Raw genomic sequence first — 23,668 nt, forward strand, 5'->3', positions numbered from 1 at the left:
CTAAAGCCACTATTACGCAATGCGTTTCGGGCAAGATATCATAAAAAGATGATGGAGGACCATTAGAGATGAAGCTTCTCAGTTGTAAAACTTCAGGAGCATCGTGATCACTCACGACAGACTGGCAAAAGACGACTGCTCTGTGAGTGGGGCTTACCTGTCTTGACCTTTTTATTCTCCCCTCCCCCCCCGCCCCCACACACACACTGAAGGTCTTCACATATAATAGCATAAACAAATATGTCTTCCAATTGGGCATTTGTGATTTACGCAATAAACAGCATGGTATTGACGAGGCCATGCATCATAGAGAGGTACAGCATTACAAGGATGCACTGCACAAGGATGGAACCTCTCTAGTGACTGATGACAGGGACCTCTCTAGTGACTGATGACAGGGACCTCTCTAGTGACTGATGACAGGGACCTCTCTAGTGACTGATGACAGGGACCTCTCTTAGTGACTGATGACAGGGATCTCTCTAGTGACTGATGACAGGGACCTCTCTAGTGACTGATGACAGGGACCTCTCTAGTGACTGATGACAGGGATCTCTCTTAGTGACTGATGACAGGGATCTCTCTAGTGACTGATGACAGGGACCTCTCTAGTGACTGATGACAGGGACCTCTCTCTAGTGACTGATGACAGGGACCTATCTAGTGACTGATGACAGGGACCTCTCTAGTGACTGATGACAGGGACCTCTCTAGTGACTGATGACAGGGACCTCTCTAGTGACTGATGACAGGGACCTCTCTAGTGACTGATGACAGGGACCTCTCTTAGTGACTGATGACAGGGACCTCTCTAGTGACTGATGACAGGGACCTCTCTAGTGACTGATGACAGGAACCTCTCTTAGTGACTGATGACAGGGACCTCTATAGTGACTGATGACAGGGACCTCTCTAGTGACTGATGACAGGGACCTCTCTTAGTGACTGATGACAGGGACCTCTCTAGTGACTGATGACAGGGACCTCTCTAGTGACTGATGACAGGGACCTCTCTAGTGACTGATGATAGGGACCTCTCTAGTGACTGATGACAGGGACCTCTCTTAGTGACTGATGACAGGGACCTCTCTAGTGACTGATGACAGGGACCTCTCTTAGTGACTGATGACAGGGACCTCTATAGTGACTGATGACAGGGACCTCTCTAGTGACTGATGACAGGGACCTCTCTAGTGACTGATGACAGTGGACCTCTCTAGTGACTGATGATAAGGACCTCTCTAGTGACTGATGACAAGGACCTCTCTAGTGACTGATGACAGGGACCTCTCTAGTGACTGATGATAAGGACCTCTCTAGTGACTGATGACAAGGACCTCTCTAGTGACTGATGATAAGGACCTCTCTAGTGACTGATGATAAGGACCTCTCTAGTGACTGTTGACAAGGACCTCTCTAGTGACTGATGATAAGGACCTCTCTAGTGACTGATGATAGGGACCTCTCTAGTGACTGATGACAGAGACCTCTCTAGTGACTGATGACAAGGACCTCTCTAGTGACTGATGATAGGGACCTCTCTAGTGACTGATGACAGAGACCTCTCTAGTGACTGATGACAGGGACCTCTCTAGTGACTGATGACAGGGACCTCTCTAGTGACTGATGACAGGGACCTCTCTAGTGACTGATGACAGGGACCTCTCTAGTGACTGATGACAGGGACCTCTCTAGTGACTGATGACAGGGACCTCTCTAGTGACTGATGACAAGGACCTCTCTAGTGACTGATGATAAGGACCTCTCTAGTGACTGATGACAGAGACCTCTCTAGTGACTGATGACAGAGACCTCTCTAGTGACTGATGACAAGGACCTCTCTAGTGACTGATGACAGGGACCTCTCTAGTGACTGATGACAGAGACCTGTCTAGTGACGGATGACAGGGACCTCTCTAGTGACTGATGACAGAGACCTCTCTAGTGACTGATGACAGGGACCTCTCTAGTGACTGATGACAGAGACCTCTCTAGTGACTGATGACAGGGACCTCTCTAGTGACTGATGACAGGGACCTCTCTAGTGACTGATGATAGGGACCTCTCTCTAGTGACTGATGCCAGTGACTGACAGGTGACACTGGAGGAAGTTATATACAAGTCAGACTTTTCATCTTGAACATCTCTGGTTTCATGTCGGTGGAACGACGCGCTAAAAGTGAAATTGGAGGAGGAAGAGGACAAGAAAAGTAGGAGGAAGGAAGAGGAGGGTGGGAAAGAGTAGGAGGAGATAAATCGGAGGGAAGAGGAGACGTCTAAGAGGAAGGAATCATATACAAGGATATAAAAATAAGTCGAAAATCCCAACGTTAATTTTGAAAATAGTAAAGCCCAGCAGGTCATCAGTCCAGCTTTATTAAATGTGAATTAACTCGCTCTTTGGGCGGAAAAGAATTAATCCTGGACACGATGAAACGAAAAGCCAACAATATATTGCACTAAATGTTAATAAAACTATATTATATATATATATATATATATATATATATATATATATATATATATATATATATATATATATATATATATATATATATATATATATATATATATATATATGTCGTACCTAGTAGCCAGAACGCACTTCTCAGTCTACTATGTAAGGCCCGATTTGCCTAATAAGCCAAGTTTTCATGAATTATTGATTTTTCGACCACCTAACCTACCTAACCTAACCTAACCTAACTTTTTCGGCTACCTAACCTAACCTAACCTATAAAGATAGGTTAGGTTAGGTTAGGTAGGGTTGGTTAGGTTCGGTCGTATATCTTCGTTAATTTTAACTCCAATAATTTTTGTTTACCTCATACGTAATGAAATGGGTAGCTTTATCATTTCATAAGAAAAAAATTAGAGAAAATATATTAATTCAGGAAAACTTGGCTTATTAGGCAAATCAGGCCTTGCATAGTAGGCTGAGAAGTGCGTTCTGGCTACTAGGTACGACATATATATATATATATATATATATATATATATATATATATATATATATATATATATATATATATATAGGGTATATTTATCTACTTCTGCAGTGGGTATATACACAGCGAGGTGTACCCCGTCTATACACATTTTCGAGTCTATACATACTGGTAGATTACTTCTGGACGATGTTCAGGATTGTAGTATACCTGCCGATTGTTCTGTAAGCTGTTATGGCCCGAATTACCCTCCAGAGGTTGATAGGCCATAAGCCCAACACCAAAACAACAGTATCTAGATGGAAAGATCTCCCCACAGAGGAACCAGCAACCCAAGAGAGAACAATAGAAAATAACAAGCTAAAAGGATGATAAAGCACAATCCTCTCTACTCTTCTTTCCACTCGCTCCAGACGCTCAGGTCTTACTCAATCCCTCCTCCTTTCCCATTTCCCTCCCCCCCATCCCACACCCGTTCCATTCCCTCTTCCATCGCAACAGCTCGGGGTAACTCGTTTAGGATTTGTGTCCATGATTGCTTGAGTGCAGGGTAATTAGGAAGGGAAATCCAGCCATTTAAGAGATGAACATTAAGGAGCTTGGAGTCACCGTGAAGAAGGAAGGGCAGAGAGAGAGAGAGAGAGAGAGAGAGAGAGAGAGAGAGAGAGAGAGAGAGAGAGAGAGAGAGAGAGAGAGAGAGAGAGAGAGAGAGAGAGAAAGAGAGAGAGAAATGCCTCTAACATTGAACACAAAAAACCCATCATTCCAACTCCACCCCCCCCCCCCACATAAAAACCAGACCCACCAGTCTTCAACTTTAAATCGCTCTCTCTCACTCTCTCGTGTCTCATTATATATGGAATACTGTTGGATACTGTTGCTATATACGGAACAAATCCCTCGCTGTTTCAGTATTGCATGAGAAGAACCTTTTACAAACTATTTACGATTTTTTCGAATCATGAATACATATATAATAGATATACAAATATATACAAGTGCCCAATGGGTATATGAGTATACGCAGATGAAGATATGATCAAATATTTAGATATTCGAATATACAGAACAGATCGGCGCGTATAATTCTAGAACAGATTAGACACATATGATTCAGATGGTAAATATGTGGTATACATTTATACATGCATATATTCCTTGAACAAGCGGTTAACTACACAGAACTAGAGCTGGGGAAACAGATGTCTGGGGGACACAGAACACTGTCAGACGTTAAGAGGCACAGCCAGAGGTAGGCAGCCATGGAACAGGAGTTATACAGAACCGGAAATTTAGAGATAGGACCAGAAGTTTAGAGTTAGAAAAAGAAGTTTAGAGACAAAACCTGAAGTTTAGACAGACAAAACTGGACGTTTAGAGAGACAGACCCGGAAATTTCAAGACTAAAAACAGGAAGTTTAAAGACAGAACCGGAAGTTCATTGGCAAAATCGAAAGATAACAGATACAGAATCAGCATTATACACAGAAACGGATTGAGAAAAACAGAAATATAATCAGAGAGAGAAAATTAAATCAGAATGATAGAGAGAGACTTAGCCTGGGACCATTCAGCTTTATCATTTGAGATAATATGTATATATATATATAAATATATATATATATATATATATATAGCCTACTATGCAAGTATATATATAGCCTACTATGCTACTATATATATACTACTATGCATATATAGGAAGTAGTAGGCTGTGTGGTTTCCTCCGAGGCTATGGGTTCCCCTTCTTCCAGCCAGAGGTGGTACTCCCTTCCCTATTGAAAAAAAATATATATACATATATATATATACATATATATATATATATATATATATATATATATATATATATGTATATATATTTTTTTTCAATAGGGAAGGGAGTACCACCTCTGGCTGGAAGAAGGGGAACCCATAGCCTCGGAGGAAACCACACAGCCTACTACTTCCTATATATGCATAGTAGTATATATATAGTAGCATAGTAGGCTATATATATACTTGCATAGTAGGCTATATATATATATATATATATATATTTATATATATATATATATGTCGTACCTAGTAGCCAGAACGCACTTCTCAGCCTACTATACAAGGCCCAACTTGCCTAATAAGCCAAGTTTTCATGAATTAATTGTTTTTCGACTACCTAACCTACCTAATCTAACCTAACCTAACTTTTTCGGCTACCTAACCTAACCTAACCTATAAAGATAGGTTAGGTTAGGTTAGGTAGGGTTGGTTAGGTTCGGTCATATATCTACGTTAATTTTAACTCCAAAAATAAAAAATTGACCTCATACATAATGAAATGGGTAGCTTTATCATTTCATAAGAAAAAAATTAGAGAAAATATATTAATTCAGGAAAACTTGGCTTATTAGGCAAATCGGGCCTTGTATAGTAGGCTGAGAAGTGCGTTCTGGCTACTAGGTACGACATATATATATACACAGTATGGCATTAGACAATTGGCCACGTCTTACCGAGTATTTATGTTACAAAATTCTAAATTTCAAATCTTTGGATGTTTGCCCTACATAGTCTTTATATTACAGTCTTTACAAGGTATTTTGTAAATGACACAATTGTCACTACGAAGACTGTTTCTAACTAATAGTTTTCCAATTGAAATTTCCGTTATCATCGTGATTTCCTAAAAACTTCCTCAAGCTGCTATTGAAGGACTTTATGTCATCTAGACGATTTTTCTTGAGTTTGGTTTATGTAGAAAAATCATTTTGGAAAATATATTTCGCTTTGTTTAAAACAACAACAGTGCTGGATTTGTCAGCCTTTGTTATATGAATGGAAGGGTCGGCTTTTAACTCCTGTAAGCTTCGTCTGAACATTTCAGCGAAATTGTTTGTTTGAGAAATCAACATTTAACCATAAACAATATACTGTGTGTATATAAATAAAAATGGAAATGTTAATAAAAATGGAAATGTTCGTTTGTTCATATTCGCTAATCTCCGAAAGTTCTTCACCGATTACTTTGAAATTTCCACACAACGTTCCATTCGCATCCGAGCGGGTTTTTATATACATACTATACAGAGGTCATGTCTGTGACGGGGGAAAAAACATGATTTTTTGAAAATCTGTTTTTCATGTGAGGGAAATCTTCGAAACCTCTTTACCGATTGTTTTTGAAATTTTGACACAACGTTGCATTCGAATAGGCGCGTGTTTTTATATACCTACTATATACTTGCCTCACCTGTGACAGAAAAAAAAACTTTTTTTTTAAACAGCGCCATCTGTTAACCATAAGAGCAACACACACTGTAATCTCTGAAAGGTCTTCACCAATTGCTTTGAAATTTTGACACAATGTTCCATTAGAATACGCGCATGTTTGTGTATGTCTACTACATAGATGCCACACCTGTGACAGGTAAAACGTACTTTTTTGAAAAACAGCACCATCTGTTGCACGTAAGAACAACTCACGCTATCCTAAATACGTTACGATTCTATTTCAATGTATCCGATCAGAATGATAGAAAGGAGGACGAAGGGATAGAAGAGTGGGGGATGGTGGGGAGGACAAAGGAACAGGGAAGGGGGGAATGGTGGGAACAACTGGGAGACCGGGAGAGGTTGCTGTGGCTCAGCAACGCACACGCATTGCTGAGCCACAGCAATGCGTGGCCGGATACAGCTAGTATATATATTATATATATATATATATATATATATATATATATATATATATATATATATAAATATATATATATATATATATATATATATATATATATATATATATATATATATATATATGAAAGACTGCTACCAATAAAAATATGTTGAATATGATCGAATGGGATAAGATTAATGATTCTAACACGAATCTTCTCAATATTTCTTATATTTCTTATCCAGAGGGGTACAAGCCGGATCACGACACACTCTGTCCATCATCATCCTGATTATTTCGTCCACAGGCACGTTGGTAAACAGCGACTCCACATCCAGAGAGGCTCTCATCCCTGTGGTCCATGCTCTCTGTGGTCCATGCTCTCTGGGGTCCGTGCTCTCTGTGGTCCATGCTCTCTGTGGTCCATGCTCTCTGTGGTCCATGCTCTCTGTGGTCCATGCTCTCTGTGGTCCATGCTCTCTGTGGTCCATGCTCTCTGTGGTCCATGCTCTCTGTGGTCCATGCTCTCTGTGGTCCGTGCTCTCTGTGGTCCGTGCTCTCTGTGGTCCGTGCTCTCTGTGGTCCGTGCTCTCTGTGGTCCGTGCTCTCTGTGGTCCATGCTCTCTGTGGTCCATGCTCTCTGTGGTCCATGCTCTCTGTGGTCCATGCTCTCTGCAAATAAGTCAATAAAATCCTTTTGAGACTTCAGGCAAAAAGCACAAGGCACATAAGGAGTCAGCAGGCAGTTGAGTCGCTTAGCCAGTCTAAATGTGTGTGTGGGTATCTGAATGATGATTGGCCGAAGTGAGTTTCCAGGTTTGTGGGTCTTGACATATCCATATGTATAACCCGGTTTGTATTTCCCAGAAACCTTTGACAGGTGGAGTTCAGACTAGCAAAGCGGCTCGACTGCCTGCTGACTCCTTATGTGCCTTGTGCTTTGAGCCTGAGTCTTCAAAGGAATTTGTTGACTTATTGCAGGGAGCACGGGCCACAGGGATGATAGCCTCTATGGACGTGGAGTCCCTATTTACCTAGGTGTCTGTGGACGAAATAATTAGGATGATGATGGACAGAGTGTATCGTGATCCAGCTTGTACCCCTCTGGACATACCAGAGAGGATATTGAGGAAGTTACTCGAAGCTTGCGCTAAAGAGGCACCCTTCTTGAGTCCTGATGGACACATGTATAAACAAGTACATGGGGTCGCCATGGATTCTCTCTTAGGTGTCCTGTTCGCGAATTTTTACATGGGTACCATAGAGCAGAGGGTCTTAGTTGACAGGGACTTAAAACCTGCCATATACTGCAGGTATGTTGATGACATTTATGCAGGTACCTGATGTCATACGTTTACAGCAGTTGAAGGAGGCATTCGAACAAAATTCGGTGTCAAGTTTCACTTACGAAATGGAGAGTGATGGGAAGCTGCCCTTTCTAGATATAACAGTAGAGGAAAGGAATGGAGGCTTCGACACTGTTTACTATAAGGAAACGAACATAGGAATGTGCCTTAGTGCTAATAGTGACTGGCCGGACAGGTCCAAGTGGAGTGTTGTCAACGCTTACGTTGACTAAGCTCTAACTCACAGCTCTGGTTGGAAGCAGGTCGACTAGGAACTCTGTAGAGTAAGGCAGGTCCTAGTCAATAATGACTTCTCTAACGGTTATGTTGGCGACGTTGTTAAAAGAAAGGTGATATGCCATGCAACCCATGAAAAATCAACCAACACAACACTTGTACCTCCTATTACATTGTTTTACAGGAACTTCGTTTTATGAGCTGTCGGAAAGGAGGAAAGTGTCCTGAAATATATTATTTATAGGAACGTTATCCCCACATACACAAATCTGAAGATATAACTAACAATTTACCACAAAAGCAAGAAGACAACTAACGTATTTATGAAGAACTCTCTGGACACCAAACAGAACGCCTTAAAAGATACTAACATCGTCTATGCCTTCACATGCCCACTTGGGGATTGTCAGCCCCAACGATCTTAGTATATAGGCAAGACAACAACGTCTTCCCTCTAGGCGATTAACAATGCACAAGCAACACGGCTCCAACATGGAGCATATAATATTCTCACACAACCAGACCATCACCAGAGAAATCTTAACAAGCAACACAGAAATAATGGACAGGTATAACGATAACAGAAGACTCGACATCAGCGAGGCCCTACACATCAAAAAGTCAAAACCAGCAATCAACAGCCAATTAACACATAATTACATTCTACCCACTTCAAGACCCCTTACCAACAGAGACAGTAGAAGCAAGAACATAGGGATTTTATGGCCTATTAATATCCATTCATCCATTTGTTCATCTCAATCACGTCCTGTACCACCTCACCCCTAGCGAATATAAGCTTTGACAGAGTATGGAGAACTTGTCTGAAAATGTACGGAGTGCTTTACGAAACGCATCTCTAGGCGTCAGACCATAATATAGTGTGAAAATGAATTTTGGAGAGCTAATTTTCTACTTTCGTCGACAATGAAGAAAAACATAAAAAATATTGAGAAGATTCGTGTTAGAATCATTATTCTTACCGAGACGTTGGGTATAAATTGGATAAGTTTAGATTTAGAAAAGATTTGGGTAAATACTGGTTCGGTAACAGGGTTGTTGATTTGTGGAACCAATTACCGCGTAACGTGGTGGAGGTGGGGTCCCTCGATTGTTTCAAGCGTGGGTTGGACATGTATATGAGCGGGATTGGCTGGTTATAGATAGGAGCTGCCTCGTATGGGCCAATAGGCCTTCTGCAGTTACCGTTATTCTTATGTTCTTATGTACCCTTTGGGTCATATTCAACAATAATATATATATACGGCACTCGAGGTACGTTGAAGTTAACATCATCAAAAGGAGCCTCACCTAACGCCTCGTAAGTCTGATGCTCTTATTGGTCGCCCGGATGGTATCACAGTGAACCCCTGGAAGAATGGCAAGCAGTTGGTGTGGTACTACACGTGCGTATCAACCCTGGCTAACACCTACATTGACTTGAGTGTTGCACAACTGGGTGGCGCTGCCACTCACAGGGAATCACCCAAATCCCGTAAGTACAGAGAACTGGATCACCACTACAATTTTGTCCCCATTGCTTCTGAGACACTCGGCGCCTGGGGTAAGAGTGCCACCAGTTTTTTGAAGGAATTGGGTTCTAGGCTAATTGAAACAACAAGAGACCCTAGAGCTACCAGCTTCCTTTTCCAGCGCCTCAGCGTGGCGATACAGAGGGGAAATGCTCAATGCATTCAGGGTTCCTGCCCGCCATCTGAGGAGCTGAAGGAACTCGACAACTTACGATAATCATCTTTGTACTCTATATGTAACTCCTTTTTGTAACAAAGTAAAACAAATATATATGTATATATATACAAAAAGAATAAGGGTGGTAGGAAAAGAAAATATTAAAGCGTTCAGTGAGAATCCACAAGGTCTTCTCTGAATACTCTTTTTCTTCTTCTCCGAGGCTATGGGTATCTACAATTGCACCAGAGATGGTACCCTCACACTAATAATATATATTTATAAGGTACAAAAAAGTGCTTAAAAGCTGAAGGTATAATATATATATTATATACCCTCACAAACTTTTATTATATATAATAACATAATCATCAACTAACCATATGAAGGCTCTGGCATACAACTGCATCCAGCTTCAACCAGCAACTAAAACGATTATAACTTTGCATTAAATAAAGTTTATCCACAATGAAACCTTAAAATATGCTCATTAAATTAGTTTCTCGGATCACGGTTCAGATGAACTGGTGCCGAATAACAGTTCTTAGATTACAGTTTCACCACAAACATCCATGAATTTAAAATTGATCATCGTCTTAGTTATTAAACAAAACATGGAATTAGGAACCTTTCTTATGAAGATAGATTAAAACAGCTGAATGTACATGCTCTAGAAAGACGAACAGAAAGGATGGTGACAAGGTTGAAATATTTAAATGGAAAATGGAGTATAACAAAGTGGATATAAACCATATTTTGAAATATATAAAAATAAAGTACAGCACGAAACAGCGATGAAAACTGGAGAAACGAAGGAACAGGGAAAAACCTGGGTAAATACGGGTTGAAAAAAAAACAAGATTGTTAAGTTATGGAACAAATAACCGAGTAACATAATAGACGGGGGAGGGGGGGGGGAGATCGGTGGGTAGTTTCAAGCCTAGGTTAGACACATATGAATGAGTTTGGGGGGATATACATAGCAGTTATACGTATGAGCCAATAGCAGCTGCCTCGTTTGAGCCAATAACAGCTGCCTCGTATGGGCCAATAGCAGCTGCCTCGTATGGACCAATAGCAGCTGCCTCGTATGCGCCATAGGTCTTATGCAGTTTCGTTTCATATGTTCTTAAAATCAAAGAAAGGGGAGAAGAGAAACTCACGGCAGTGGTGTTCGTCGGAGCCGTCGCCACAGTGGTCGTGGAAGTCACAGACCTGCTCGCTGGGGACACAGAAGTGGTTGTTGCACTTGAAGTGAGAGGCAGGGCACACGAACGTTTCTGAGGGAGAGAGAGGTGGTGTGAGAGGCAGGGCTCACCAACGTGTCTGAGAGAGAGAGAGAGAGAGAGAGAGAGAGAGAGAGAGAGAAGTGGTGCGAGAGGCAGGGCCCACCAACATGTCTGAGGAAGTGGAGAAGTACAGAGGCATGGACACGTTTTGTCTAGCTACCCATCAACAGGAGCCCCGTTCTCTCCATGTCTCACTCCATAGAAAACGCAACTCGTTTACCCCTCTAATCTTTCGTGGCTAATTCATGGAAAACGTCAAGTTTACAGTGCTTGAAAATTTACTAAATCCCATTAATACTGATGATTTGAATTACTGTTTAAATTGCGATGCATTAGGTGAAGATAAAGGGTGTTCCTGCTAGCCTCGCCCAAGCAATGGCCTGTTTAGCACCATAGGACGTGTTCTTAACGTTGTGGTAACCAACGCTATAAATTCATTGCTATAAATGCAATGAATAGTGGCGTTGCTGACAAATATCCACGTTTTGTATGCACCGGACGCGATAAGTTAGGTAAGTTGCTTGTGTTGGTATGTTTATGGTTAGGTTAGAAGGTTGGAATTTTTACAGAGCACTGTAAGAGGGTGGAGCACTTTAGAAGTGAGGATCAAGCATAACATAATAATAATAATAATAATAATTTTTATTTAGGCAAAGGTACATACATAAAGAGATTTTACAAAGTTTGTTGGCTTTATAGATAAGAGCTAGTACATACAATGCCTAAAGCCACTATTACGCAAAGCGTTTCGGGCAGCAACACACTATGGTGGGGCAGTGGTAACACGCTCACACCAGCGCCACGCGAACGATTTGGTCTGGCTTCGAATCCTGGCCAGGGAGGACTGACTAGCCGCTAATCCTTAACTATTCACCCTGGTTCACTCAGCAGTAACTGGGTGCCTGATTATTAACCGAATGGCGGGTCGTGTTCCAGGGGAAACTAGTAGGGTAAGGCTTACCATGAGCTATGGGAAGGGAAAGCTCTCAGCCTGCTAACAGGAGTCAGCAGGCGTCTGCTCCTGTACCCACCTGTGTAAAACTAGTAGGGTAAGGCTTACCATGAGCTATGGGAAGGGAAAGCTCTCAGCCTGCTAACAGGAGTCAGCAGTCGTCTGCTCCTGTACCCACCTGTGTAAAACTAGTAGGGTAAGGCTTACCATGAGCTATGGGAAGGGAAAGCTCTCAGCCTGCTAACAGGAGTCAGCAGTCGTCTGCTCCTGTACCCACCTGTGTAAAACTAGTAAGGTGAGGCTTACCATGAGCTATGGGAAGGGAAAGCTCTCAGCCTGCTAACAGGAGTCAGCAGTCGTCTGCTCCTGTACCCACCTGTGTAAAACTAGTAGGGTAAGGCTTACCATGAGCTATGGGAAGGGAAAGCTCTCAGCCTGCTAACAGGAGTCAGCAGTCGTCTGCTCATGTACACACTTGTGTAAAACTAGAAAAAAACATGGTTTTACTAAGGGCCGCTCATGTTTGACAAATTTGTTATCATTCTATTCCAGCATAGTTGAGGCAGTTAATAGTGGAAAGGTTTGTGATGTTGTGTACCTTGACTTTATCAAAGCTTTTGATACAGTGCCACACGATTGACTGATTTAAAAAGATAGATCACCCCCCCTGGTATTGGGGGGGGGGTGCTATATTAAGCTGGATTAGGGCATGGCTATAGTAACTGAAACAAAGAGTTAGTATAAATGGAATCAGGTCTGAGTGGGAAAATGTTGTAAGTAGAGTACCTGAAGGCTCTGTCCTGGGACCTCTATTATTCATAATAATATATAAACATATATAGATTTTGATCCAGAATTGAGCAGCAACATTTACAAATTTGCAGACGACACTAAAATTGCCCCAGAAATATTTTCACAAAACACAAAATCACCTCAAGGTGATTAGTGTTTATAACAATAATAACCTCGAATGGTGAAGTTTACAAGCTCGTCAACTACTTATAAATGTTAACAAAACCGTAGCGATTGAGGAAAGATGTAATGGTTTCGCAAGTAGTTGTGTAAATGACCCCCCCTGGATGTGGTTATAGTGAGCTCACCACAGTGGTGCTCGTCCTGGCCCTCAGAGCAGTGAGGGAAGGTGTCGCAGCGGTAGACCAGGTCGATGCAGCTCGCTCCACACTGGAACTCATTTGGCAGACATCCTGTTGGAGAGGGAAAACACGAAGGTGTATTTGATTAAGTGTGTCAGGAGAGTTTGGCTTATTCGTTAGCGTCACTCATCATGTGAGTGAACATGCCGCCATAGTGACAGTATTGGGCAGCGTCGCTCATCCTGTGAGTGGACATGCCGCCATAGTGACAATATTGGACAGCATCTCTCATCCTGTGAGTGAACATACCGCCATAGTGACAGTATTGGACAGCGTCGCTCATCCTGTGAGTGGACATGCCGCCATAGTGACAGTATTGGACAGCATCTCTCATCCTGTGAGTGAACATACTGCCATAGTGACAGTATTGGACAGCGTCGCTCATCCTGTGAGTGGACACGCCGCCATAGTGACAGTATTGGGCAGCGCCACTCATCCTGTGAGTGAACACACCGCCATAGTGACAGTATTGGACAGCGTCGCTCATCCTGTGAGTGGACACACCGCCATAGTGACAGTATTGGGCAGCGTCACTCATCCTGTGAGTGGACACACCGCCATAGTGACAGTATTGGGCAGCGCCACTCATCCTGTGAGTGAACACACCGCCATAGTGACAGTATTGGACAGCGTCGCTCATCCTGTGAGTGGACACACCTCCATAGTGACAGTATTGGACAGCGTCACTCATCATGTGAGTGAACACGCCGCCAGCTAGAGTAGCATTATACAGCATCCTGTCACTTGTACCCAGACGCCGCAGGTGGGACTTAACTGTCTCAAGAGAACAACCAGTGGATTACCATCTCACAACTCTCAAGATTACGTTAATCTTGCGGGAGCAAAGTTGGGGGAAGGGGGGGGGGGGTGACAATACAAGCTTCCGAGGACGATATCTATTTTTGAGAAAAAGTGTTTTCCTAACTCGATGTTTTTCGTGGCTTTTAGATGGACACAATCTCTCAGGGAAGACCGTTTTCTCTCTATCTCTAAGGGGGACCATTCTCTCTCTCTCTCATCTCTCAGGGGAGACCATTCTCTCTGTCTCTCTCTCTCAGGGGAGACCATTCTCTCTCTCTCAGGGAAGACCATTCTCTCTCTCTCTCTCAGGGGAGACCATTCTCTCTCTCTCTCTCAGGGGAGACCATTCTCTCTCTCTCTCTCTCTCTCTCTCTCAGGGGAGACCATTCTCTCTCTCTCTCTCTCAGGGGAGACCATTCTCTCTCTCTCTCTCTCAGGGGAGACCATTCTCTCTCTCTCTCTCTCTCAGGGAAGACCATTCTCTCTCTCTCTCAGGGGAGACCATTCTCTCTCTCTCTCTCTCTCTCAGGGGAGACCATTCTCTCTCTCTCTCTCTCTCTCTCTCTCTCTCTCAGGGGAGACCATTCTCTCTCTCTCTCTCTCAGGGGAGACCATTCTCACTCTCTCTCTCTCTCAGGGGAGACCATTCTCTCTCTCTCTCTCAGGGGAGAGCATTCTCTCTCTCTCTCTCTCTCTCTCTCTCTCTCTCTCTCTCAGGGAAGACCATTCTCTCTCTCTCTCTCAGGGGAGACCATTCTCTCTCTCTCTCAGGGGAGACCATTCTCTCTCTCTCTCTCTCAGGGGAGACCATTCTCTCTCTCTCTCTCTCTCAGGGGAGACCGCTCTCTCTCTATCTCTCAGGAGGGGACCATTCTCTTTATTCGCTACAACATAAAAATGTAACGTCTTAACCTAACCAGAAACGCACGAACACAAACTCCTCTATGTTGCCACAACGGACAGTAAATGGTGTACTAAAGCACTTGAACCTAACCTAACCGAGCAGCCCACTCACAGAGTACGTAGTTGTTTGTGAGCTGCTATGATATATAGTACATCATATTTTGTCCGTTAGGGATTTTGACGTCAAAATGCGATGTATTATTTAAGAGGACAAGTTAGAAGAAAGATGTCTATGCAAGATATGATGGATTATGTCGCCGCTCACAAATCCCTTGAAGACAATGATAGACCACTTCTACACTAAGAGACAAGGCAGCATAACACAATGTCAGTTCAAGGCTTGACAGGCGTCGTGAAGATAGAAAGAATTGCAAAGAGCTTGGAAGAGATACAGGACGATCAGGACACAACACAACCACAACACCTGGAAGAGACACAGGGCGATCAGGACACAACACAACCACAACACCTGGAAGAGATACAGGACGATCAGGACACAACACAACCACAACACCTGGAAGAGACACAGGGCGATCAGGACACAACACAACCACAACACCTGGAAGAGACACAGGGCGATCAGGACACAACACAACCACAACACCTGGAAGAGACACAGGGCGATCAGGACACAACACAACCACAACACCTGGAAGAGACACAGGGCGATCAGGACACAACACAACCACAACACCTGGAAGAGACACAGGGCGATCAGGACACAACACAACCACAACACCTGGAAGAGACACAGGGCGATCAGGACACAACACAACCACAACACCTGGAAGAGACACAGGACGATCAGGACACAACACAACCACAACACCTGGAAGAGACACAGGACGATCAGGACACAACACAACCACAACACCTGGAAGAGACACAGGACGATCAGGACACAACACAACCACAACACCTGGAAGAGACACAGGGCGATCAGGACACAACACAACCACAACACCTGGAAGAGACACAGGACGATCAGGACACAACACAACCACAACACCTGGAAGAGACACAGGACGATCAGGACACAACACAACCACAACACCTGCAACACAGAAATAAACAAACATATGAGACTCAGAAGCGAGCCAACAACGAGACCCTTCAGGGTTAAAGAACAACCAAAAACATTACCACAATTTGTAATTTAAATGTATTATAAAAGATAACAAAAAAGTCGATTTCGACTGCTGAAAATCTGTTCATTCAGCCCGTCTTCCTAAGGTTTCCCAACGTCATGAAACCGTCGTACTAAAGTGCCGTTATCCTAACCTACCAGAGGACCCAAAACAGAAAACGGGACAGTATGTCAATTTCGCGAGCCGCTACCATTTTCTAGAAGGACGATTTTCGCCCTTAGGTAGAGTATACGTCAAAATGCGACGTTCTAATCGAAAGACGGGTCGAGTTACAGCCATAATTGTACCAGTAACGATTAGTACAGGTTGTTACGACCACAACTTCTGATCCTGAAGGTGTGGACAAAGTGGCCCAACAGAATATGACTAATTGAATGCTTTAGAACATGCGAAACTGTTAGGCTAAGTTACAACCATTGAGAAAGTGGACAGAGCCGATGTATTAGACATTAATATGCAACAATCAAAGCACAATAACTTGGTGTATCTATGAAAAATCTTTGGATCAGGATGCGCTAACCTCGGTCGCGCGCCTCGACCCATGGACCACGATATCCTGGATCGATCCTCGTTCTGCTCCAAATTTCTTCTCAGTCATGAATATGGGTCGGTCGAGAGGACATGCGAAGGGGGGTGGGGGGTGGGGTGGGGTGTGGGGGGGAGTGGACTAGACACAGATGAGCCAAAGAGATTTAAGAAGCGCTTCTTCAGAGCCAGAGTAGTGAGCAAGGAGAATGCGCTTAAACGGTAAATAGATTTACTCCAAACCGGGAAGGGCCGGGAAGCCATTTGAAGGACTTTTAAGGATGAAAAGTGTACCACAGCTGAAAAAGAGTACCACTTGCCTATGCATGCCTTGCAAGCATGCATAGGCGAGTACATGTACACTTATATAATCACTGTCCACTGTGCCACTCTGTTGGGCACAGGCACTAGACTCCCAACCCACACTGACAATACTCTAATGTACTAAACCTGAGTACTTAACTCATACCCAGCCACTGATACTCGCTAATATTAATAGAGTATGATTCTCCTCTCGTCTCCTGACAGTCAAACACACTTCACGTCTCCTGACACTCCAGAAACACTAATACACTCACCGCATTCTCTGACGCTCTCGTCCTCGCCGCCGTCACAATCGGGGACGCCGTTACAACGGAGGTTGGTCGGGATGCACTCCCCCGGGGAGCACAGGAACACTGTCGAGTTCGACGACCCGTTGCAGATCTGTCCTGGTCCGCTGGCTTCCCCGCCTCCCTGGGTGGTGAGAACGTTTCCGAGACCAGCCTGGACCACCTGCTGTCCCCCACGGGCGTCCTCATGGCTCGTAATGAGTGTATTTTGGATTGTAAAGTGGTCTTCTGGGTCCTGGAGGACGTCTCTGTGGATGGTGTATCCAGGGGTCGCCAGGCCGGCCCTGGACGGAATGAAAGGGTTGTTTACCCGGAGAGAGAATGCGCCTTCGGGATTCGTTGAATCGTTACCGCTTCCCAGAGTTGTTGGCGACTCCAGGTATAGTGTCCTTCCCCTCCTGCTGCCCGATGACCCTGGTGAGGCAAAAACGAGAAAATAATAAGAGATTTAGCGAACTGGTTTTAATAGCACAGGAAGACAAGACAGCTTCAATAATGCTTTCTAAACGTCTTTAGAACATTAGCTAATTCATTTGAATAACTTTACACCCGACTCGGCTGATTATGCTCGAATTATTCTCGAACAGTGTTTCGTTCACTGCCTATATTCGAATCGCACCTTTGTAAAGTCCAGTCCGTCCTCAACAACAATGGCCAGTTGATCATTAATCCAGCCGCCGAACCACCTGTTAATAGCTGTCCTCGCTAACAAAAGCAAGATGTGATTCCAAGCAGCCGTCATAAACCCCATTTGGATGAAAAACTTCTTTTCACGACTCTCAACTGATGTTCGAACATTTCTCGAATAGTGCCTCACTGACGACCTCTGTTCGAATTCCAGTTCTGAATATACTTTACCACACCGTTTTTCATTCATAAACAAAGGGTTTAACGGCTGGAATTAATGAACATTTGGTCTTTGTTGATGAGGACGGGCTTTATTACTTGCAGTTGAAGTACCTGGGTGAAGTATATCAACCCGTCCTCGACTTAAGTCCATTACATCCAGCGGTCGACCCTACAGAAGCATTCATAAATTTTTACATCCTGTTCATTCAAAATGGGAATTTTCTCAAATATAAATTAATATTATAATATATTAGCATATTGTGCATATATAGGCATTGGTTAGGTTAGGTGTTTAGGTTCTGTTGGCGATTATTTGTATTTGTAGTACGTGGGTGAAGCATTTACAGCGTTGTGGTTCGAACAAAAGTCGTCAGTGAAGCACTTGTTCCGGAAGTGTTCGAATGTCATCAGTTGTGAGTCGTGTGTAAAGTGTTTGTCATTCATAACCACAGCCTGTCCTCGCGAACAAGGGCCAGATATGACTCCAAGCAGCCGTCAAAAAACCCTGTTTGAATGGAAAACGGTTTACGACTCACAACTGATGACTTTCGAACACTTCCGGAACAAGTGCTTCGCTGACGACTTTTGTTCGAACCACAACGCTGTAAATGCTTCACCCATGTACTACAAATACAAATAATCGACAACAGAACCTAAACACCTAACCTAACCTATGCCTATATATGCACAATATGCTAATATATTATAATATTAATTTATATTTGAGAAAATTCCCGTTTTGAATGAAGAGCATGTTAAAATTTATGAATGCGTCTGTGGGTCGACCGTTGGATGGAATGGACGTGAGTCGAGGACGGGTTGAAATAATCGCAAACAGAACCTAAACACCTAACCTAACCAGAGCCTGAATATGCACACTATGCTAATATGTAACACTATTAATTTATATATGAGAAAATTCCTATTTTGAATAAACAACATGTTAAAAATTGATGAATGCGTCATGAGGAAGAAGGAGGGGGGGTCAGCCGCCGCTTTAACGAGCTTGGTTTAAGGACAGGTTGCAGAATGCGTTACGCACGTGCTACACATACAAATGAATCCCTACAGAACCTAAACACCTCACCTCCGCCTAATCCTTCACGCAATTCTAATATATAATAGAAGTAATAATGAGTAGTTCATATAGAAGAAGATACCTATTTAAAAATATATTAAGTTCAAATTGTTGAATGTGGCTTTAGGGTCGTCCTCAACTCGGACGAGCATGACTGGAGGATGAGATGGGGTCGTCCACAGCTTGGACGAACATGACTGGAGGATGAGATGGGGTCGTCCTCAACTCGGACGAGCATGACTGGAGGATGAGATGGGGTCGTCCTCAACTCGGACGAGCATGACTGGAGGATGAGATGGGGTCGTCCACAGCTTGAACGAGCATGACTGGAGGATGAGATGGGGTCGTCCACAGCTTGGACGAACATGACTGGAGGATGAGATGGGGTCGTCCACAGCTTGGACGAACATGACTGGAGGATGAGATGGGGTCGTCCACAGCTTGGACGAGCATGACTGGAGGATGAGATGGGGTCGTCCTCAACTCGGACGAACATGACTGGAGGATGAGATGGGGTCGTCCACAGCTTGGACGAGCATGACTGGAGGATGAGATGGGGTCGTCCTCAACTCGGACGAGCATGACTGGAGGATGAGATGGGGTCGTCCACAGCTTGGACGAACATGACTGGAGGATGAGATGGGGTCGTCCACAGCTTGGACGAGCATGACTGGAGGATGAGATGGGGTCGTCCACAGCTTGGACGAGCATGACTGGAGGATGAGATGGGGTCGTCCACAGCTTGGACGAACATGACTGGAGGATGAGATGGGGTCGTCCTCAACTCGGACGAGCATGACTGGAGGATGAGATGGGGTCGTCCTCAACTCGGACGAGCATGACTGGAGGATGAGATGGGGTCGTCCACAGCTTGAACGAGCATGACTGGAGGATGAGATGGGGTCGTCCACAGCTTGGACGAACATGACTGGAGGATGAGATGGGGTCGTCCACAGCTTGGACGAACATGACTGGAGGATGAGATGGGGTCGTCCACAGCTTGGACGAGCATGACTGGAGGATGAGATGGGGTCGTCCTCAACTCGGACGAACATGACTGGAGGATGAGATGGGGTCGTCCACAGCTTGGACGAACATGACTGGAGGATGAGATGGGGTCGTCCACAGCTTGGACGAGCATGACTGGAGGATGAGATGGGGTCGTCCTTAGCTTGGACGAGCATGACTGGAGGATGAGATGGGGTCGTCCACAGCTTGGACGAGCATGACTGGAGGATGAGATGGGGTCGTCCACAGCTTGAACGAGCATGACTGGAGGATGAGATGGGGTCGTCCACAGCTTGGACGAGCATGACTGGAGGATGAGATGGGGTCGTCCACAGCTTGGACGAGCATGACTGGAGGATGAGATGGGGTCGTCCACAGCTTGGACGAGCATGACTGGAGGATGAGATGGGGTCGTCCACAGCTTGGACGAGCATGACTGGAGGATGAGATGGGGTCGTCCACAGCTTGGACGAGCATGACTGGAGGATGAGATGGGGTCGTCCACAGCTTGGACGAACATGACTGGAGGATGAGATGGGGTCGTCCACAGCTTGGACGAGCATGACTGGAGGATGAGATGGGGTCGTCCTCAACTCGGACGAACATGACTGGAGGATGAGATGGGGTCGTCCACAGCTTGGACGAACATGACTGGAGGATGAGATGGGGTCGTCCACAGCTTGGACGAACATGACTGGAGGATGGGTTGCCTTACTCACAAGGATATATATGCACAGAGAGGTGTATCCCGCTTCTCGGGATGTCTTAATCCTGGACTATGTCCTGGAATAAAATATACTTGCTGGTTGGTCAGTCAGCACTTGAGTGCCCTTAATAATAACCCTCCCAGAGGTTGATAAGCCTTTAACCACCCGAATAACAAAAGTCATGTAACATCCAGGAATTTGAATCCGACAGCCGGATCCGAACTCATTATGTTAATATTATTAATATGGTGTAATAAACTGCATTTTCCCTTCCCAAGCGCATTGGTTTTTATAATACATAATACATAATACTTCACAATTATAAATTTTTTCAGCCGAACTGTCCTCAGGCCAGGCTTGTTAATTCAGCGACCGTCCCCAAAGGGGCATTCATCATTTTGTATGTATTGTGCATTCAAATAAGTTTGTTCTCATATATGAGTTAATGTTAATGTATATTAAAGTTCTATAGGTTAGAACTACGCCTCTCTTAGTTAGGCGTTAGGTTAGGTGTTTAGGTTCTGTTGGCGATTATTCTTTTTTAACTACGTGCATAGGTGATATACTAAACATAATAGATACCCTTAAAAAGATTCATAGAAAACACCGACCTTACCTAACCTTGTTAGTATCTTAAGATAAGCATCTTATTGCTTCGTAATTACAATTATTACTTAACCTATACCTATTATAGGTTAGGTAATAATTGTAATTACGAAGCAACAAGATGCTTATCTTAACATACTAAGTAGGTTAGGTAAGGTTGGTGTTTTCTATGAAGCTTTTCAAGGGAAACTATTATGTTAAGTATGTCACCTATGCACATATTTAATAAGTCAATATTGACTTATTAAATTTGCGAGAACGGGTTGATCTGGATTTGTAGTAAGTGGTGAAGCATTTACAGCGTTGTGGTTCGAACAAAATTCGTCAGTGAAGCACTTGTTCCGGAAGTGTTCGAACAAAATCAGTTGTGAATCGCGTGTAAACCGTTTTTCACTCATAAACAGGGGGTTTGGCAGGTGCCTGGACAGCCCGTCCTCCAAACAAAGATCCAAAAGTGATTCCATGCACCCGCCAAACCCCCTGTTTATGAATGAAAAGCGGTTTACACACGACTCACAACTGCTGACGTTCGAACATATCCGGAACAAGTGCTTCACTGACGAATTTTGTTCGAATCACAACGCTATAAATGCTTCACCCACGTACTACAAATACAAATAATCGCCAACAGAACCTAAACACCTAACCTAACCTATGCCTATTTATACACAATATGCTAATATATTATAATATTAATTTATACTTGAGAAAATTCCCGTTTTGAATGAACAGCATGTTAAAATTTATGAATGCGTCTGTGGGGTCGACCGCTGGATGTAATGGACTTGGTCTGAGGACGGGTTGTTTCCTGCATAAACCGGGGGTTTGGGAGCTTAATTAACGAGTATTTTCGCCTTTGTTGACGAGGACGGGCTGATACAACACCTGAGTAAAGCCATATGAGAAGTGCATTAAATATTAAAAGTGAATAATTTTCGATAAACAAAAAAAAGACTTTAAACAAGACTTAATTAATTACCTTCGTTCTGTTCCTGTGTTCGAATCGCACCTCTCTAAATGCAGCCCCGTTCTCATGGCATAAACGAGACACAAGTGTCACATATTTTCACGTCGTATGACCTCTTACCACGAGTAATACATGGCTTGACTCAGTGTCCCAAGGTGAAACCGGTAGTTGTCATGATCCTCCAGCTGATCTTCCATGAGTAAATGTTGGTAATGTGAGTAAATTCCCCTTAAATGTCATTTTTAAGATCATTTAAGGAGTTAATGTTTTGGTTCACCACACAGCACCAGTTCTACTTACCAAAAATGACCCGATAGGTACTCAGATTAGTCGTCTAAGCCTCAGTGTTTAAGCAAACTCGATATATCACCCATTTAAAGCTTGATAATAGGTTGAGGTCGGTTCGTCCCCGAGGCCTCTAATCATTCGGTTTACCGGATGAAATTCACCCCTTTCATAGTCCAGGACTAAAGTTAACTCTCAATATCTCCCCTTCTCCCTAATTCTTGAGTCCCCCCTCTCACTAATCCCCGCATCTTCCCCTCTCCGTGACACCCAGGTCTTCACCCTCTCTCTGATAGCTATATCTCCTCTCTCTGATACTAGCATCTCCGTCTCATTGCCGTCCTTCCTTGATATCAACATCTCTCTCCACTCCCTGATAGCAGCGGCTCCTCTCTTCCCCTGATACCTGGCATCTCCCTTATTCCCTCTCTTCCCTAATACCCGAAACTCACCTCTCACTGATACAAGCGTCTCTCCTCTCTCTCCCTCAGATACCCACATCTCTCTCCTCTCATTGCCTCCTCTCCCTAATACCAGCGACAGGCAGCAATATAACTGAGGGACTCCAAATTGAACTGCATTCAACGTTCCAAGGAAAATAAGATTAATCTTCGAGTCCAAGTCTAATTAAATTAACCTCTTAATAGTGTGACCGGTTGCGTATAAAGGCTGGGATGACGCAGGCGAATCAGGGGCTGGGATGATGAAAATGTATAAAGGCTGGGATAACGCACAATGATTCAGATTTGAAGTGACGCATGTGAATAGGGGCTGGGATGACGCACATTAATAATGGCTGGGATAACGCATATGAATCAGGGCTGGTGTGACGCACATGAATAGGGGCTGGATAGACTTATCTGAATCAGAGCTGGGATAACTCATCTGAATCAGAGCTGGGATAACTGATCTG

The 23,668-nt window shown here is 43.8% G+C and overlaps 1 protein-coding gene across 1 annotated transcript in view; it reads right to left on the reverse strand.

Moving 5' to 3' along the window:
* LOC123746243 (G-protein coupled receptor GRL101) overlaps positions 1–19,549 on the reverse strand; it is a 172,761-nt gene extending 153,212 nt beyond the window's left edge. Inside the window, exons 1-5 of the mRNA XM_069315055.1 lie at positions 19,376–19,549; positions 18,216–18,273; positions 17,223–17,669; positions 13,214–13,318; positions 11,036–11,152 (exon numbers count right to left, since the gene is read on the reverse strand). Of these exons, the coding sequence (XP_069171156.1) occupies positions 11,036–11,152; positions 13,214–13,318; positions 17,223–17,669; positions 18,216–18,273; positions 19,376–19,549 (901 nt within the window). The remainder of the gene's footprint in view (positions 1–11,035; positions 11,153–13,213; positions 13,319–17,222; positions 17,670–18,215; positions 18,274–19,375) is intronic.
* Positions 19,550–23,668: the final 4,119 nt, after the last annotated feature.

This window comes from Procambarus clarkii, chromosome 80 (genome assembly GCF_040958095.1).
Source record: "Procambarus clarkii isolate CNS0578487 chromosome 80, FALCON_Pclarkii_2.0, whole genome shotgun sequence".
Classification (NCBI taxonomy): Eukaryota; Metazoa; Arthropoda; class Malacostraca; order Decapoda; family Cambaridae; genus Procambarus; species Procambarus clarkii.